At 46.3% G+C, this 14,099-nt stretch overlaps 1 protein-coding gene across 1 annotated transcript in view; it reads right to left on the bottom strand.

Moving 5' to 3' along the window:
* Positions 1–11,273, bottom strand: part of PRKRIP1 (PRKR interacting protein 1) — a 31,597-nt gene extending 20,324 nt beyond the window's left edge. The window contains exons 1-5 of the mRNA XM_060649246.3: positions 11,092–11,273; positions 10,317–10,395; positions 8,738–8,838; positions 1,729–1,814; positions 369–436 (exon numbers count right to left, since the gene is read on the bottom strand). Coding sequence (XP_060505229.3) covers positions 369–436; positions 1,729–1,814; positions 8,738–8,838; positions 10,317–10,395; positions 11,092–11,217 — 460 coding nt within the window. The 5' untranslated portion in view covers positions 11,218–11,273. The remainder of the gene's footprint in view (positions 1–368; positions 437–1,728; positions 1,815–8,737; positions 8,839–10,316; positions 10,396–11,091) is intronic.
* Positions 11,274–14,099: the final 2,826 nt, after the last annotated feature.

Here is a 14,099-nt window from a genome sequence, read left to right as displayed (position 1 = left end):
CCCTCCGTCTTTCCTACTGGACGAGAATGAGGCATGGTGCAGCCCCAGGTACCCCACAACCACAGGGAGGACATGCACCTGCCTGAGGACAAGGAGCCAGGGGACAGAGGGAGACAAAGAAGGCCAGTAACATCACGGAGCTCATTTACTAGCCATCCCTGAAGGGAGGTCTGTCCTGACTTAATGCCAGTCAGCATCTTTCTTTTTGCTGACACCAGTTTAACATCCTGACACTTGCAATTAAACGCGTCCTAACTCATGGAAGGAAGTCCTCGTGTCTTCAGTGGCCAGCCAACCAGCTCCAAACTCTAAATCTCACTCCTGATAGGTGAGAAAGGTCCCAACCAAGAAAAGCAGGTGCCACTCACCTTCTTTCTGTTTCTTCTGTTCAAGTTTCATCTTCTTTGCCAATAATTTCTTCTCTTTTAACTTCTGGCTACAAATATAAAATAAATCTATTAATTCCCCCGCTACCTTACTATGTATTTTAGAAAACAACAGCTACTTATGGAATGTTTAAAGACCTTACAATTACACAAACACTACAATAATGAAATGGAAGAAATACTTTCTCATGATTCTGCTACTCCAACACCATCAACATTATCAAGCTGTTTTCTTCTTGAATCAAAATGAAACAACCTTTCAGAGTCTTGAGGTGATTAAAACAATCTCAGAAATATTGGACAGATTTTTCATTCCAAGATGTTTAAGGACTGTTTTGATTTATTTATTTTTATTTATTTTTTTAGGTGACACTTCGTTGCAGCCATCAGCAAAGGTCAGATTTCCGAAGCTGGTGAAGGCTGGGCAGCATTTCCATGTGAAATGTTACAGCTTTACAGGTTTTGTTTCTTATTTAATTCTACATGCAGAAACTGGAACATGATAAAAGAAAAAATACAAAACAGAAAAAAAGATGTAATCAAGTTGTAGCATACAGATGTGCTCTTTAACTACCTTTACTATGCCTATTGGAAAGCAAATGAAAAAGAACTACCCCAATACACGAACAGATTGCCAGAAACAGACTAAGAATTAAGGACCGTTCAGGAGCCCCTGCGTGGCTCAGCTGGTCAAGCGTCTGACTCTTGATTTTGGCACAGGTCATGATCTCATGGTTAGTGAGTTCGAGCCCCACGTTGGGCTCTGTGCTGACAGTGTGGAGCCTGCTTGGGATTCCCTCACCCCTTCTCTTTCTGCCCCTACCCTGCTCGTGCTCTCTGTCTCAAAATAAATAAATAAACTTAAATAAGTAAATGAATAAATAAGAATTAAGGACTGTTTTCAGAATCCTGCTCAGCTCTTTAAAGGTCGAGGGAGTATTTATTAAAACACACACACACATGCAGTCTACACACTCACACGATGTCACTGAGGGAGGTCACACACCCTAATTTAAGGAACAAGCTAAGGGAACCTTACTCGCGGCATATTGTTAAACTTGGTGTTAAAATACAGAAGGGAAGGAGACCCAGAAATCCACGTGAGCACCAAAGTGCTGACCTGAGCTATGGAGAATCTGTACGGGGGAAGGGGGATGCAGTGGTAGTTAAGTGACCTAATCTCTTCTCAGTTATTGGAAGGAAGGCCATTCCTCCACTGGGTAACACCTAAGACCTTGACAGGTCATAAGGTGAACTTCTGCCCGCAAGGACGACTCATTCCCCAGCTTTCACGTTTCTGCCTTTAAGTGTCATCGGTTAGGAGAAGCCACAAAGCCCTTACCGCTTTTTTCGGCGCTTTGCTGTCTGCTCTTCTGCGGCGATTTTATTTCTTTCCAGTCTCTTCTGAAACTCTGCATCCAATCTTTGCTGTGAAAAAACACGTCATTTAGACACACTCTGGGCTGGGTATGGGAGCTCTGGAAGTCGCAGCACTGGGGGTGCCATAGGCACATCCGGGTCTCTGGGGCCACCGTAACCATTAAGAGGGTGCCCCCAGTATCTGGCTCTCCGATGGCGAAAGTTACTTCGTTCCGTAGGGTGGCAGTCATACACAAAACATGAGCACACGAGAAGGTGCACACTGTGTATTCCCTGAAGGCAGAGGAAGAATTACCGGCTACGTAGCCAGGGCCTTGGCTAGTGTGACATTGTGATTTACAATAAGAAACGTACACAGCTGACCTTTGAACAACACGTTTGAACTGTGCGGGTCCACCTACATGCGGATCTTTTCGATAAATACAGTCCAGTACTGTATTTTCTCTTCCTCGGGATTTTAACATTCTTTTCTCTAGCTTACTTTATTATAAGAATACAGTATATGATACACGTAACCAAATCTATGTTAACTGACTATATTATCAGGCTTTGGGTCAATAGTTAAGGCTATTAGAGTTTTAGGAAAGTCAAAAGTTATATACAGATTTTTTTACTGCATGGTGGAGGGGTTGGTGCCCCTAATCACCTGCTAAGAGTCAACTGTATTTGGTCTTCATCCATTACTTCTGGAACGTGGCTCCAAAAGCTCCTATAAATTTCCTATTCAAGAGCCACAGGGGCACCTTTTATTATAATACTTAATTATGTTCCCAGTTTCTGAAATAGCTCCCAAGAGAAAGGTGAAATGGTGTCTTTTTTTTATAACAAGCCCCTTTTGAAACACAGGAGTTTAAGTTAACGAGTGAGTTCTGGAAAGCCCTTAAGGAGCAGGGCTGGTCACCAGGGTAACTTTCAGCCCCACCTCCTGTGCTCCAGGGAGGGAGAGGAGCTGCAGGCTGAACTAACTGCCAAATGCCAATGATTTGATCAATTGTGCCTTAGTAGTAATGCCTCCAAACCCCCAAAAAGATGGGGTTCAGATGGTTTCCGAGTTGGTGAACATGTGGAGGGGCTGGGAGGGGACAGAAGCTCTGTGCTCCCTTCTTCCACCTGGCTTCTCCTGAGTTCTGTGAGTCCCTCTGAGCAACTTAATTGAACCTGAGGAGGGAGTGGTGGGAGACCTCTAATCCACAGCCAGTCGGTCAGAAGGACAGGGGACAACACCTGGGCCTGGGACTGGCCTTTGAGGTGGTTGGGGGCGGGGAGGCAGTCTCACGGGACTGAGCCCGTTGAACATGTGGCATTGGACGTTCTTGCCTGGTGGATGGCATCAGGATTGAGTTAAACTGTAGGATGCTCAGCTAGCGTCACAGAATTGCTTGGTGTGAGAGAAATCCCCACATACTTGGTGACCAGAAGTGTCAGAAGAGGAGCAGAGAACTGAGAGTAGAGGAGACACACAGGGGCACGTTTTTTCCTTACGGTGACCTGGGCTCATCAGATGGAACAGCCAGAGAGGGGGAACCATGGGATTTTCAAGTCTTAATGATGACAGTCATCAGGTGACTGATTCCACAGCAAGACGACACCCAGTGCCATCACTGCAACTAAGCACATACATGTGTCACACAGGAATACGTGAGTGTACACACATCCATACAAGGCCAACCCTTGCCCTTGTTGGCTAATAATTCCTTCATAGCAGCTCCCTGTCTCTGAGCCTTCGTTTTCTCACCTATAAAATGGGGAAAAGACCAATTCCTCTCTCCAGAGCCTTTAGAAAGGATAACATACGATAACCTACTAGAAAGCACTTGTAAACCACAAAGATACAAGGATCTAAACTGCCGTCTCTGAGGCGCGTAGGTGGCTCAGTCGGTTAAGCGTCCAACTCCGGTGCAGGTCACGATCTCACAGTTCGTGAGTTTGAGCCCCGCATCGGGTTCTGTGCTGACAGCTCGGAGCCTGGAGGCCTGCTTCGGAGTCTGTGTGTCTCTCTCTCTGCCCCTCCCCCACTTGCACTCTCTCTCCCTCTCAAAAAATTAAATTAAATTTAAAAAAATAATAAAATGCCATCTCGTTCTTCTAGTCAAAGCCTTAAAGGTCAACAGAGTAAACAAGGGGCCAGCAGAGGACAAGGTGGCTTCAACCCCTCTGCTGGCCTGCACTGCCAGGGCTGTGTGGCTCTGCTTAGAGTGACGCAGAAACTCTCTGAGAGCAGAGATCATGAAATAAGAGGAGTCAGGACGCCTGGCTGGCTCAGTCCGAAGAATGTGCAACTCTTGATCTCGGAGTGGCGAGTTCTAGCCCCCCGCTGGGTACAGAGATCACTAAAAAAAATAAAATACATAAAACAGGGTACCTGGGTGGCTTAGTCAGTCGAGCGTCTGACTCTTGATTTCGGCCCAGGGTTGTGGGATGGAGCCCCGAGTTGGGCTCCGCGCTGAGCACGAAGCCTGCTTAAGATTCTCTCCCTCTCCCCCCACTGGGCCCTCTCCCCCACTCACACTCTAAAATAGAAAGTAAAAAATAGTAAATAAGTAAATAAGAAAAAAAAGAGAGAAGGGTCTCCTTTCAAGGAACCCAGTTCCGATTAGAGCACCAGAAAGCAAACGACTTAAAAGGAAAAGCATGTGGTCTGTTCACAGCTGGACCGTAAACTCACTCTGCTGCCGGAGCAGCTGCAGCCAACAAGTGACCCGCTGGAGCCCCGCCGGGCCTGGCAGGACTTGAGCTCACCACGAGCGGCGCCACGAGCCCTTCCAGTGGCGACGCCCTGTTGGTCACCATGAAAGGTGGGGACACCCTTGCCTCTTTGTTTCTTCTAACCTCAGAGCCTGTCTTTCGCCATGTGAAATAAGAACCTGCGTGTCTGTGTGGATTCAAGGTCTGTGAAACATTTTTCTGTGTTTTCCCTGGGTCTTTAATCGATGTATAAAAACCAGACTAGCTGATGGCAGTTGAGCCAACAGCTTGCTCTGTTTCCTTCCCTCTAAAGTAGTTTCAGTATGTAAAGTAGTTTCAAAATGAAGCTAAAGTAGCTTCAGATAGTTTCTACATAGAGTTTTATTTATTCTTGGTAGTGGAAAACCCACTTCAGTGACCAGGTAGAGGTGTGACCAGCCACCAGAAACTCCCCCCTAGAATTGAGAATGCCACATCCAGAGGACGGCAGTAGCTGGAGAAGAACCACCAACAGCTGGGGGCCAAGAGAGATGCAGGACAAGCAAACAGCAGGTGAAAACCACCACGGCAATGATTCCCTTCTGTTCCAAAATCATAAAGGTATTTTTCAAAGTCAATTTTTGGCCATTCCAGTAAATTTTTACATAGTTTCTTCTGTATCATATCTATCCCTTTAATAATTTCCCTGGCATTTTATGTTGGAAAATTTCCAACGTAGAAAAGTTGAAGGAATCATACAGTCCGTATACCCACCACTAAATCCTACAGACATTTTGCTACTTGCTTTAGCACATGCCTGTCCACCTATCTATCCCTCTATCCTTCCATCAATCCATCTTATTTCTTTTTAACACATTTCAAAGTAAGTTGCAGACACCAGGACATTTCACCTCTAAAGATTTAAGCGTGCATATCATCAACTAGAGTTTAATATTTGTTAGCGGTTTTTCTGTTTTCTTCCACTTAAGGTAATACATACAACAAAATGATCAAATCTAGAGCGTACAATGTAATCACACCAGAAAGTTCCCTTGTACCTTTTCTTATCCAACTCTCAGAAACAACTATTCTGATTTTTAAAAAATGTTTATTTTGACAGAGCGAGAGAGCTCAAGAGAGAGCTCGAGAGAATCCCAAGCAGCCTCTGCTGTTAGCATAGAGTCAGGTGCGGGGCTTGAACCCACAAACTGTTGAGACCACGACCTGAGTGGAAATCAAGAGTCGGACGCTTAACCAACTAAGTCACCCAGGAGCCCCTGATTTTTTTTTTTTTACATACATTAGTTTTTCCTCTTGTAGAACTTCATATAAATGGAATTTTACAGTGTGGTCTCTTTTATGCAAGGCTTCTTTCACTCAGCATATGTCTTAAGAATCATCCACACTGTTGCATATATCAGTAGTTTATTCCTTTTTATTGCTAAGTAGTATTCTACTTTTGTGAATGATTATTTTAATGTTTGTTTGTTTTTGAGAGACAGAGCATGAGCTAGGGACAGGCAGAGACAGAGGGAGACACAGAGTCTGAAACAGGCTCCTGACTCTGAGCTGTCAGCGCAGAGCCTGATGCAGGGCTAGAACTCACAAACTGTGAGATCATGACCTGCATCAAAGTTGGACGCTTAACCAACCGAGCCACCCAGGTACCCCTTGTGAATGATTATTTTAAATTTTTAAAGCATTTTATTTCCTTTATATAGGAAGAAGTTCTACAGTGAGTTAATTTTTTTTTAAGCAAATTATTGGAAAATCACACGCTGTTGCCCAAAGTGGTTTCCTCCTTTATAAAAAGCAAATAAGGGATACCTGGGTGGCGCAGTCAGTTAAGTGTCTGACTCTATCTCAGCTTAGGTCTTCATCTCAAGGTGGTGACTTCACAATACAAATACATATCATTTTAAAGCATGTGAATCTCTAAAACACACAAACGTATTCCATGAAAAAATGGGCACCATAGTCAGAGTGAGGAAAAGGTCTTACATTGCATGTTGTAAGATTAAGAATGAGAGGCAATGTCTCATGCACGTTAAAAGGAGAAATCAGGGGCGCCTGGGTGGCTCAGTCGGTTGGGCGTCTGACTTCGGCTCGGGCCATGATCTCGCGGTTCACGAGTTCAAGCCCTGTGTCGGGCTCTGTGCTGACAGCTCAGAGCCTGGAGCCTGCTTTGGGTTGTGTGTGTGTGTGTCTCTCTCTCTCTCTCTGCCCCTACCCCACTCGTGCTCTGTCTCTCTCTCTCTCTCTCTCAAAAATACATAAAAACATTAAAAAAAATTTTTTTTTAAATAAAAAATAAAAAAAATTTAAAAAGGAGAAATCAAATGTGGGAAATCACAAAGAATTTGCCAAATAATATTTGGTTTTTATTAATAGCCAGGTTGGAAAATAGAAGAGCCCTAAAACATCAGGATTTTTTCTGATTTTTACTAATAGTCAAGAATAAAATATAAAGGAGTACCTAGAACCACTGCAATAAAAAAAATCCCTTAAAATCTTGGGGGCGCCTGGGTGGCTCAGTTGGTTAAGTGTCCGCCTTAGGCTCAGGTCATGACCTCACAGTTCATGGGTTCGAGCCCTGCACCAAGCTCTGCACTGACAGTGTGGAGCCTGCTTGGGATTCATTCTTTCTCTCTCTCTCTCTCTCTCTCTCTCTCTCTCCCTCCCTCCCTCCCCAACTTGCACTCTCTCTCTCAAAATAAATAAACTTAAAAAAAAAAATTTAAAAATTTAAAATCTTTGGGGCACCTGGCTGGCTCAGTCAGTAGAGTACGCGACTCTTGATCTCAGGGTCTTGAGTTTGAGCCCCACGTTGGGCATGGAGCCTACCTAAAAACAAGCCCCGCCAAAACTTAAAATCTATGAACAAATACAGTGAGATAAGTATCAAATCTCCATAAGTCATCATTGAGAGACACAGAAATTTTTAAACAAAAAAAGATAAAAGTTTCTAGAGGGGATAACTAAACACTATAACATCCATTCTCATTCAATTTAAGTGACAGATTCAACTCAATTCTAGTAAAAAAAAAAAAAAAATCCAACACAATTTTTGGTGTGGATAAAATAACTCCAAAACTCTCTCTGAAAAATAAATAAAATAAGCGAAATGTCCAAAGAGCATTTTTTAAGAGCAATAAAAAAGAGGTTTCTGGCCCTTCCAGTCAGGTAACAAAAACCTTAATAGTTCTTTAAAAAAATCTTTTTTAATGTTTATTTATTTTTGAGACAGAGACAGAGCATGAGTGGGGGAGGGACAGAGAGAGGGAGACACAGAATTCGAAGCAGGCTCCAGGCTCTGAGATGTCAGCACAGAGCCGGATGTGGGGCTCGAACTCACGAATTGTGAGATCATGACCCGAGCTGAGGTCGGACACTCAACCGACTGGGCCACCCAGGCACCCCTTATGATACGATTTCTGATTTTATTTTTGAGAAAGAGACAGACACAAAGCATGAGTGGGGGAGGGGCACAGAAAGAGGGAGACACAGAATCTGAAGCAGGCTCCAGGCTCCGAGCTGTCAGCACAGAGCCTGACATGGGGCTGGAACCCACGAACCATGAGATCATGACCTGAGCCAAAGTCGGATCCTTAACCACCTGAGCCACCCAGGTGCCCCTCAATTTCTAAAGCCATTCCCAATTCTTATTTGACACCTGTCATGAAGAAATGCCAGTCTCTACGCTAGACAACTCAAAGTAGACACACGCACACACACTATCCACACTAAACACATAGCTGAATGGAATTATAGGCATTCGGCCAAAAAGAGAACAACAGAATTAGAAATAATAACTCAAGTGATGCGGGACATCTTGCTTTCTATTCCATTTCACGGCAAATGGCCTGGAAGGGAGAGAGGTCTCTGCTGTCCTTTCTGCCCAACTGGAAGTCTCCCTTCTCTCATACATCTCCCAGTGGGAGCATCTTGATGTGCTGAATCTGACCTAGGACTAACCTGGATTTACTTGACGTCTGTTTCCCATGCTGACTTAAGAAGGCAGCCTTCACACCAGGTGTATCTTCTCTTCTTTAAATGCCTCTTCCTGGGGAGCCTGGGTGGCTCAGTTAAGTGCCCAACTCTTAATTTCAGCTTAGGTCATGATCTCATGGTTCCTGAGATCGAGTCCCACATCAGGCTCTGTGTTGCAAGAGCCTGCTTGGGACTCTCTCTTTCTTTAAAAAAAAAAAAAAAAAAAAGCCAAAAACAGCAGCAGCAGCTTTTTCCTAAAAGTCCCAAGTGTACATGGCCCAAACCCAAGGGCTCAGCCAGCCTTGTCACTCACTGACCTTCTCAGCCATGGCATCCATGTAGTCCTGTCGCTGGTACTCTCTCCGGCGCAGATGCCTGTACACATGGAACTCTCCACTGCCAGCCCCAGCGCTGGAACCTACAGCCAGGAGAGTCCAGAGTTCTTAATGAAATCCAGTCACCGACACGGGTGACCCTTGATCAAAAAGGACCAAAAAAACAAACTGGAAGTAATGGAAAGGACCATGCCCCACTGAACTCCAGAATCTAGCAGTGACTTGCATAGTGTCGGCATCATTAAAGAATTGTTGCACGAATGTTGAAGGGGAAGTCACTAAAAATTCCACCCTAACACAGTAGTAAGAGGAGAAACAGTCTGCAGTTAAGTGACCAGAAACCTAGAAGATCGCTTAAGACCTTTCCCTCCCCTGCCAGATGACTTCACACTTGACACGCTAAATTTCTACTGAGCTGAAAAGATGTCCATGTATATTAAAGGAAAAAGGTAGGCTACTAAATAGTATGTGTAGAATGGCCACATTTTTAAAAATCATTTTTTCTTACACGAGTGATTTTGACCAGGGGAATTTAGAAGGCTGTAGCAGCATGCTACAAGGGGAATGATGGAATTATGGGGGTTCAAAATTTTTCAGACCTCTGTTACTTAGTCCTCTTTATAATCAGTATGTTAATTTACAACCACCCAAAATAATAAAGCTATTTCCAGTTAGATTTAAAAAAATATGTTTGGGGCGCCTGGGTGGCGCAGTCGGTTAAGCGTCCGACTTCAGCCGGGTCACGATCTCGCGGTCCGTGAGTTCGAGCCCCGCGTCAGGCTCTGGGCTGATGGCTCGGAGCCTGGAGCCTGTTTCCAATTCTGTGTCTCCCTCTCTCTCTGCCCCTCCCCCGTTCATGCTCTGTCTCTCTCTGTCCCAAAAATAAATAAAAAACGTTGAAAAAAAAAATTAAAAAAAAAAATATGTTATTGGGGCGCCTGGGTGGCTCATCGGTTAAGCGTCCGACTTTGGCTCAGGTCATGATCTCACGGTCCGTGAGTTTGAGCCCCACGTCAGGCTCTGTGCTGACAGCTCAGAGCCTGGAGCCTGTTTCAGATTCTGTGTCTCCCTCTCTCTCTGCTCCTCCCCTGTTCATGCTCTGCCTCTGTCTCAAAAATAAATAAACGTTAAAAATAAATAAATAAACAAACAAATAAATAAATAAATAAATAAATATGTTATTTAAACAATGCAGAAGGGATTCCTGGGTGGCTTGAGCACCTGACCCTGATTTCAGCTCAGTCTTGATCTCACAGTTCCTAGGTTTGAGCACAGAGCCTGCTTAGGAATTTCTCTCTCTCCCTCTGTGCCTCATACCGCTTGCGCTGTTTCTCAAAATAAATAAATAAACTTTTTTTTTTAAATGCAGAAGAAAATTCTCTAATGCCAAACTGTAAGCAACAATACCCCTTTGCTGTAAGTACAAAGTTACTGAAACGGTGAACTTTTTTTTTCCTATTTTAGATTTAATTAACAAATGCTAACTGCAGGATTTTTAGATCTATGCTTTAAAAACTATATTTACACACACACACACACACACACACACACACGACATTACCCATTACATCTCGAACAAATTCTGGGGGAGGCCGGGGTGCCCATTCACTCATTTTTTCTGGAATCGGAACTGCTTTGTCCTGCAACATTTAAACACAATAGCGTTTTTAAGCACAAACCTGCTGACAATCACATCTCTTAAAACCAAAGCATTTTAACTGGATTGGTGAAGAAAGGCTGCTTTGCTCCTTGGACCTAAAGCCGATTTTCTTCGCTGCCTTAGATTTATTTCATCCCATACATCTTGGGGTCTACCACAGCCCGTGGCCTTGCCAGGGCTACACTTAACTTTCCAAAACAAAACTCAGAAACGCAACTCACCATTTATGGCTGGAAACTTCTAACCCTAACTCTACTACGTGCGGAGTTAACCCTTTCTAGCCAAAGGTGTAAGAGACCTCACCCAATTATTTTTATGACTGAGGGAGTGATTTGCTCCGGGTGGCTCAGCCAAAGCCTTTCTAACAATCAGTGCTGTTTAGAAGTTAATAAACCCTTGTGCTAACCCATGAATGCTATCCTTCCAGTCAACGCTTCTGTTCGCAGAAAGTTAAACTCTAAGTGTCTAAAAGCACCCTCATCCGGGCTGGGCTCCAACACAAGGACAGAAGAAGCTCAAGGTGTGCGAGGTCGCCTACTCCTTCCTAAGGGCTGGCCCTGGGGTTCGGGTACTCAGTTCCTAAGTCTGGAGGTGGGAGAGGTGGGCCCGTGGGTCCCCAGCAGCGCCGTAACGGAAGGGGACTCGGAGGAGGAGTCGAACCAGTGCTGCGTCTCACCGGGTTCTTCATGAGCCGCTCCAGCTTGAGCTTCTGCTCTTCTGCCGCATTCTTGGGGATGACGAGCGCTTGTGGCTCTTTCTTGGGCCTCGGCGGTCGCACCGAGGAAGCAGCCGAACTCGCCATGACAGCTTCCCAGTTCCCCACGGCGAGCGGCGGCGGTGGCGGCGCGTACTTATGACGACAGAGCCGCGCGCGAGCGGGGCGAGCGCAGTCTTCTCGCAGGGCGGGGCTGGGGCGGAGTCGCAAGCCGGAAGCATCCTGCTGAATATTCATGAGCTCGTGGCCGAGTAGGTTGTCTTGATCAAAGCTGTTTGCTTTCGTTTCCTGTGTTTGTACAAATCAAGGCAGCCGAGAGCCCAAGTTCCTATGGGAGAGGTGGCCTTGCACGCCGGAGGGTGCGACCCCAGCCGCCCTCTCCAGTCCGCGTACGCGTCGTGGCGCCGCCGGGAGCCCTGCTAATGGCTCTCAGCATCCCCTCCTGCCCCTGGGCCTTTGTCCTGGCCGTTCCTCGGGGCTGGTCCACTCTCCCATTTATGACAATCTTATGAGAAAGAGAAAAGGGCCCTTCCCGTCTGGGAGCTGGCTTGGCACTTACAGCTAGACCTTGATGTCCTCCTGTTGGACGTAAACAATTTCCCAGAACACCGACCTCACACGAGGCATAAACAAGACTGCTCTGTAATCATGTTTGAAAGTAGATGAAAACAGGAATATTGTTGAAACCTCATTCTGGCTCTTATGAGTAACTACTGCTTCTTTAAAGCATTAGCCTCGGTTCACTTTATTTTATTTATTTCTTTTTCTCTATTTTTCCTTTTTCTTTCTTTTCTGTTCCCCCCCCCCGGTTCACTTTAACTATTAAGACAGCCAGTCATGGAATTGTGTTGCTTCCTGACAGCACCTAGAGTTAAATCCACTTACTTGAACCCTCCCCCAAATCACTTCACCCAAGCGCAAATGCTACAAGAAGTCCTCTTTCACACCCCCTTGTTGGAGTCAGTGTAGTCTCCTTTCCTAAAAGAGACAACAGACCAATTGTTTTTTCAACTGCAGGTGTATTTCTGCTGGTCCTCACACTTGCTAGTTTTCTCCTGTATTTGTCACCAGCTAAAGAATGGGCATTCTATTCACTGCTGTATTTCGACATCTGGGGCAAGGACTGGCTCACAGCGAAGGACACAATTAACCTTTGCTGATGACCATGGGATCCTGGGGGCCAGGCACCTCAGATACTAATGTTGCTGCTGTCTGCACAGCCTGCTCATCCAGGCAGCTCTCTCACTGAGTGTCCCAGTCCAGCCAGGTGACCCCGGTGACAGGGTGTTTTGTTAATGCCTTAAAGCTATTCCTGCCCGCCCCCACCCCCCATAGTGGGTGGTTTTCCAGTGCCCAAGGGTGATGAATTAGAAGTCCTTGATTGGCCTATGACTGTCACCGGAACCTAGGGAGAGCCTGACCTGGATGTTGTCATGGACACATGACCTACATCATATACTCCAGCCACCCAGGTACCTCACTTCTCCCCAAACGTACCACACACACAAAAAGACTTTACCTGGAGTGTCTTTCCCTCCCTGGAGAACTGCCCTACACCCTTCTTAACTTTGTTTAAATGCTAACTCCTCCACGAAGCCTCTTCTGATTGCTCCCCTGTTCCCTCCTCCAGGCAGTCAGTTGCTCCCTTCTTGGTGCTCTCCCTGCTCTGGGTCCTGATGGCTGGCATATGGTAGTTAGCACAGCGTGTCCTCACCATCTGCCTACCCACAAGTCTGGGAGGAGGGTTGAGCCAGAATGCCAGCATCTAATCCTGGCCTCGAGTTGAGTGGTGCTTCCAGAATGCTTGCAAAACAGGAATTAGGGAAGGAGGAAGGGGGGCGGGGAGTCAACAATTGCCTGAAAAAATAAAGAAAGAATGGATGTGTCAATGTGATAACCAAGGGACGGATGAATGAATGAAAAAGGAATTTCAGTGAGTCTGAAAAAGAACGAAGGAACACTCAATAAATAAATGGATACTCCAGGAATGAATGAATGCATGAGATAGTGGATCAGCTGAGTTAAGAGCCAGGAGAGCAGCCGTCTCTGTCACCCCTCCACCTCCGGGTCTGGCACAAAGCTGGTGCTTGGCAGATAGCTGCTGGATGGAAGTTAAGTCAGTGAACGGAGTGAATGAGTGCACAAGGGTGGGGGGCATGTGGGTGTGATGGAGCTGGTAATTACAACCTCAGTGTCTAAGCCTAGTCTAAGTGTGTCGACACGCTCAGCATCCTGATTTACAGATAAGGAACTGAAGCCCCGAGGGCTGAGTGATTGGCTCAGGATTACACACAGACTCAAACCCAGCACTCTGGCCCTGGGTCTGTGAGGGCCCGATTGATCACGTGACTCGCGGACGGCTGGACCAAGGCCCCCAGCAGGCCTTGGTGGGGTCCCTCCATGTGGCACCTTTCTAGGGCCGAGGCCAGATTTGAGGTCCTGCTCCCTGGGGGGAAAGGGTGTCTTCCGGCTCCCACCACTGGCTGCCCCACGAGAGTGGACTCTGACCCAGAGTGCCTCCTCTGCTGCCACCAGAGGGCAGCAGAGCTCTACCCAGGTGCACCTGCTGGCCTGTGCCCCTGAAGCCCAGGACCCCGGGGGGATGCTTTGGAGTCTGGCAGATCTGGTGCCAAAGTTTGGCTCCACCTATTCCGGAGCGTGGGCTGGGGAAGCAACTCTAGAAGGTTGTTCCCTCATGCACGAGTCAGGGCACAAACCCGCCCTTGACACTTTCTCGTGAATAAAACCATGTGATGGATGTTCAGTGCCCCAGCATTCAGTGGCCACAGATCCCCGTTTGGTGCCAGGATGGAGGGGTTTCTCAGGATGCAGGACTTTCAGTGTTAAAACCAGGAGAATCCCGGGCACACTGGCAAGTTAGTCACCCTAGCCGGGTGGGCACCCCTACTTTTAATCCTTTGAGTTGTGGTTGGTGCTTAAAGAACTGAAACACCAAAAATATTTACGGC

Source organism: Panthera onca, chromosome E3 (genome assembly GCF_046562875.1).
Source record: "Panthera onca isolate mPanOnc1 chromosome E3, mPanOnc1 haplotype 2, whole genome shotgun sequence".
Lineage (NCBI taxonomy): Eukaryota > Metazoa > Chordata > Mammalia > Carnivora > Felidae > Panthera > Panthera onca.
The sequence above is the reverse complement of the archived record's forward strand: the minus strand, read 5'-3'. Positions and strand labels throughout refer to the sequence as shown.